Below are 5,478 nucleotides of genomic sequence, written 5' to 3'. Positions count from 1 at the left end.
AGGGATGGAGTAAGGGGGAGAAGATTAAAGAGATTGAAAATGGTCAAAAATAAAAATCAAAGTAGGATTTGCAATCTGTGGTGAAATGTATGTAGTCTTTGTATTATCTAATCTTTTTTGAAAGAATAAACTGATAGGAGAATCAATTTATTCTTCATCACTGTTTGTGTAATTTTAACTCATACTAGAAACTCAAACTTGAACAGTTGACACAATCACAGTAAGGAAGGTGTACCAGAGATTAGATGTCTTAAGGATTCTTTCATTTCCTTGTTCCTCAAGCTGTAGATAAAGGGGTTCAGCATTTGAGGGACCACAATGTACATCATTGAAGCTACTGCATTCTTAACTGAAGAGTCACTGACTGCAGAACTCATGTACACACCCAAACCTGTCCCATAGAATAAGCAGACAACAGAGAGGTGGGACCCACAGGTGGAAAAGGCTTTATACTGTCCCCTGATTGATGGGATCCTCAGAATAGAAGAGACAATTTGAGTGTAAGAGAAAATGACCCCAGAGAAAGGAACACCAGCAAATAGGCTAGTCCCTAAATACATTAACAGGTAATTGATGAGTGTTTCAGAACAAGAGAGCTTGATGACCTGAGCAAGTTCACAGAAAAAGTGAGGGATTTCCAGGTCTGTGCAGAGGGACAGACGCAGAATCATCAGACTGTGAGGCAGGGCATTCACAGTAGTAACGAGCAGGGAGAGTAGAACCAGCAGGACACAGCGTCGAGCATGCATAATGACTGTGTATCTCAGTGGGTGGCAAATGGCCACATAGCGGTCATAGGCCATCACTGCGAGGAGGCAATTTTCCAGGCCACCAAAAATCAACACGAAACTAACCTGGGAGAGGCAGCCTGTGTAGGTGATGCTCTGATCTTGTGCTTGGATGTTCACCAGCATCTTTGGGATGGTGGTCGTGCTTATACAGATGTCAGTGAAGGACAGGCTGGAGAGAAAGAAGTACATGGGTGTGTGGAGGTGGGAGTCAGAGCTGACAGCCAGGATGATGAGCAGATTCCCGAGAATGGTGACCAAGTATATAATCAGGAACAGGCAAAAAATGAGGGGCTGCAGTTCTGGATCATCTGTCAGTCCCACAAGAAAGAATTCTGAAACAAGTGTTTGATTTGTAAGCTCCATGCTGCTCATAAACCTTGCAGAAAAGATGTGACAAAAACATGAAAAGAAGCAAGAACATCACATGGGAACAGGGAAGGTCTAAAAAATCTTGGCACCATTTTTCCTTTACTGTTGATAAACTCTGGGGATGAGGACCAGCAAAGTAGGTTTGAACAAATGTTCCAGCTGAATTTGATATGTCTAAAATTTGAGAAGCAGAGCTCTGAAAAAAAGAAAAAAAAATCCTATTTATTTTTGAACCGCATGAATATGCAAATATTTTCTCAAATATTCTCTCTCTGCATTCATCTTCTCTACATGTACTCTATATTTTACTCCCTTTTTAAACACCAATAATTTTTCACATATTGTGCCAGATGCTGAAATCTTAACAAAAATAAGTCATGCATGTTCCATTGTAATTATTTCACACTAAAAGAAAGGTACGGATGAGTTTAAATATCTGCCTTCTACAATAATGATCTCCAAATTTTTAACACCTCAGATGAAGGGCTTCTCAAAATTACAGATTAAATAGTTAATGTTTCATTCCCATGCACCTAGGAGGACACATCATAAACATGTTCAGATTGGCTGACAGATAAGTTGACTTTCTTGAAGACTTACTGCTAAGGTCTCTAAAGAGTACAGAACCAGCATCATTACATGATCAGGAAGGCCTTGGAATTACCCCTAAAAATTTCTCTCTGAGTATAGTTCCTACTTTTACCTTGATTTTGAGGTGAGCCCTCTTCTCCCCATTCATTCAGTCTGGTAGATTGCATTCATACAGTGGGACATGAGAAATAATAGAAACCATTGCCTATAAACTTGAACCCCATAAGACTCTGCCTTGGAAATAGAAGCTAAAACAATGTGATTAAGCAATTAACTCTAAAAGAATCTGGATCACAATGTGGATGACACTTGCTGCCACATCCTAAGGGAAATTCGTCCCTTCCTGAGGTAGGTACCCTATCATTAAATAAAATAAACAAATAACTAAGAACAAGAAAGAATGCAATACAGACACTTATCCAAAAATATAGATGAAAAAATTGTTAGTCTTTAGAAGACAGACACCTGTAAAATAACAGGCTGAGATCATCAGAAGTGTTCTAACAAGAGTGTAACTGGAAAGCAATGATCTTCCCCTCGTGGAAAAAAAGCAGCTGTGATATCTGGTGTCACATTAAACTTACATTCTCCAAAGATACAGGTGCTTGTATCAGCTTTATGAATGGAAGCAATCTTCAACTAGAAGAAAAGCCTGGATGTCCTCACTGGATAATGGAAGTGCTAATTATCAGCTATGTGGTAACCATTTGACATTTTATGCTTCTCTGTCACATTGTATAACTCAAATATTCTCAACTTTTATTTGTGAAATTATACCTCATTAAATGTAGGGGAAGCAAAGCTCATCATTATGTTTGAAATTATATGAGATAAACAGAAAAAACGAAGTTACTACCTGGATGGAAATGTGTACTCCATGTTGTGACGTTGCCTATTGTGTGTGTAGGGGGGCAGAGACAGAACAGACAGATAATGTGTGGGTGTGTCATCCATAAAAAAGAACACAGGTTTCATCCCAAAGAAAGAAGTGATTCTAAAATGTACCAATAAGTAATAAGTTGTGGCAGTTCAGTCAAAAGGAAAAAAAAGGAACATCCATAGCTTGATGAATTTAAATTATAGAAAAGAGGTTCTGTACCTCTGGGAATTTTGGTTATGCAGAAAATTAAGGAAAGGAAGAAACATTGATGATATCAATACTTATTTGGCCTGGACATTTAAAATAAATAGCAAAGGAAATGTATTAAAATAGATTAATTAAAAGCATGAATCACAAGAATTATGAATACCTATAGTCCAAATCCTGAGGAAATTTTAAGTATTTTGGACTTTCATATGTATACATTTTTGCTGCCGGTTATCTATGCATAATAGAGGATCTGATAATAATGCAGGACTGACTCCAGACCTGAAGTAATTCACATACTTTACCTATTCACATTTAAGTATTTTTTACTGTGAAAAGTAATAAAGGCTATTTTAAGGCCCTTCACTGTGTTTAATTATATGATTTTTATTTTATTCTTTCTCAAGGGAAATTACCACTCTACCATGATACACATTATTATCTCACAATTTTTATTATGTTTGTTATTTTTTTAAATACATAAAATATATTATCTTTTAAATGTTTCTATACACATAAACATAATATAAATATGACTATATATGTGTGCATATGTATATGCTATTATGCATATATATGCATCTTTATATGCCATTGATACTTGTCATTATTTACTAAATTAATCTTGATATATTTTATCCTCCTTCACAAATCTTAACTATCATGGTATTCCCCTATATTGTCACAAAACAATTTGTTTTCTTGGTGACATATAGTCAAGTTGTTGTTACTCTCATTGGTGTTGTCAGTGTTTTTAATGACACTATCTTTGCTGCTCCTGTTTAAAGTATTTGGTAATTTTAATAAGTAAATCTTTGGAAATAGAAAGCTACTGAGTGATCCTCTCTGCATCTCTATCTCCTCTCCAGAGTCTTCACATCCACCTTTCAGGATTGAAATGGAAATCTCTACATATTAAAGCTACAACCAGCATATGGGAGTAGATAGGAATAGATGATAATGGGGTGAAATCTGTCTTCTTCAAAATTCATATGCCACAAATTCCAAAATAGTAGAATATGCCTGCATATGGAGATCAATTTTTGGAGAATTTTGTACATGTACCAACACATCAAGATGGATGTAATCATTATGTATTGAAAATATGTACTAATAAAATTAAAATAAAAATTAAATCTGGATATTAGGCATTATTAACTGTCTTGGTTATATAAATGCTAACATTATTAGTTACAGAAATAAAGGCAAAACTCCCTTGCAAGAAGACAAGTTATTTATTTAAGAATGTGATCATTAGGGTGAATTCCAATCCAACATGATTGGGTTTCTTTTATGAAGAGAAAATTAGGACTCAGACACCCACAGAAGGAAGAGCACCAGACTATACTGAGCAACAGGGAGCGAGACCTCAGGAAAAGCCAGCTCTCTTTATATACTAAATGTTTAAACTTTGGCCTCCAGAACAGTGACAAAATAAATAAATTTCTGTTCTTATTCTACCCAGTCTGCTAATTTGTTAGAACACCTTTATGAAAATAACAGGCTGATTAATACACTCCCAGCGTCACCAAAATAATTCAAATAAATATGAGAATATTTTATGAAACTCATAATTTGAGATGGAATAGATTTCTATTCAGGAGGAAAACAGTCCCTGCTGCTGTGAAGAGAGAGCAGGCATCTTGCTGAGTGAGAACTGGGTGAATAATGGTGAAAATGTAAATGACAATGTGTCAAGAATGTGAAAATCAAGGGGGCTCATGGGGCATCTGCTTCTCATCATCTTATGCATGTACTTTTATGATGGCTTCCCCTGGATGAAATTGTGGTGAAACACCTCCCAAATAATATACTAAGAGGCTTTAGTTTACCTGATTGAGTTCACTGAGAATCATGCTCAGCATCTCACCTGAATGTGCAAAATAGAAGACCTGAGTCAAGAGAGGAAGACTCACAGACTTAGTGGGCTTGGAGCAAACAGGCTCATCTTCAGGAAACAGGGCAGCTGTTTCTACCTGACCGGGCAGTGATTAAGGGTAAGATACTCACTGGCCAACACTTACAGTGTCTCTATCCCCCAGAGATCAATATCCCAAGCTCCTCATTAGACCAAAAATGTTTCTATTATTCTGTTCCCAGGTGAGATATTCTGAAAACCAACTGTGTAGAAGTCAGGAACTCACAACGGCTGATTCTCTGACAACAGAGGGAAGGTGTCTTATACAAACCTATTCATGATTTCTACTTACCTCCATTTCAACTGTCTTGTGCACATAACACATGGAACTTATTGTTCCTTATATTTCATAATAACAAGGAGCCTAATTCATAAAATACACACATATACAAATTATGCATGTAAATAAGTATGAAACAATTAAAAATATTCACAAATGTTTCTTCACAAATGTAGCATTTCTTGAACCTAATTTTTGTTCTATATATTTAGCTCAGAATATTCCATTTTGACTGTAATTATTAAAGGGATATTGCTTCCTAATTATAATTTATGAATATTTTTCAATCTGTCACGTGTTTTAAATGTACATTTCTAACATTAGAAAATGGTAAACTTTCTTTATGGCAAGGTAGTGGTCCATTGTGTGTAAATACAGTCTTTATCCATTCATCTGTTTTTATTTATTTATTAATTTTTAGTTTATTGATACATTTTAGGTA

General features: G+C 35.7%; 1 protein-coding gene across 1 annotated transcript; it reads right to left on the bottom strand.

The window, feature by feature from the left end:
• Window positions 1–215: 215 nt before the first annotated feature.
• Window positions 216–1,175, bottom strand: LOC104861149 (olfactory receptor 7G2). The gene has a single exon (XM_010622471.2). It carries the CDS (start codon window positions 1,161–1,163, stop codon window positions 216–218), a length of 948 nt encoding a protein of 315 aa, XP_010620773.2. The 5' UTR covers window positions 1,164–1,175.
• Between the last annotated feature and the right edge of the window lie 4,303 nt (window positions 1,176–5,478).

The sequence above is a fragment of the Fukomys damarensis genome, unplaced genomic scaffold (genome assembly GCF_012274545.1).
Source record: "Fukomys damarensis isolate Sample0158 unplaced genomic scaffold, DMR_v1.0_HiC HiC_scaffold_25024, whole genome shotgun sequence".
Taxonomy (NCBI): domain Eukaryota; kingdom Metazoa; phylum Chordata; class Mammalia; order Rodentia; family Bathyergidae; genus Fukomys; species Fukomys damarensis.
Note: the sequence above shows the minus strand (reverse complement) of the source record. Positions and strands in the feature narration are given on the sequence as shown.

Excerpts from the sequence above, each read along its gene's own strand:
- LOC104861149 (XM_010622471.2), bottom strand. The coding sequence starts at position 1,163 with ATGAGCAGCATGGAGCTTACAAATCAAACACTTGTTTCAGAATTCTTT.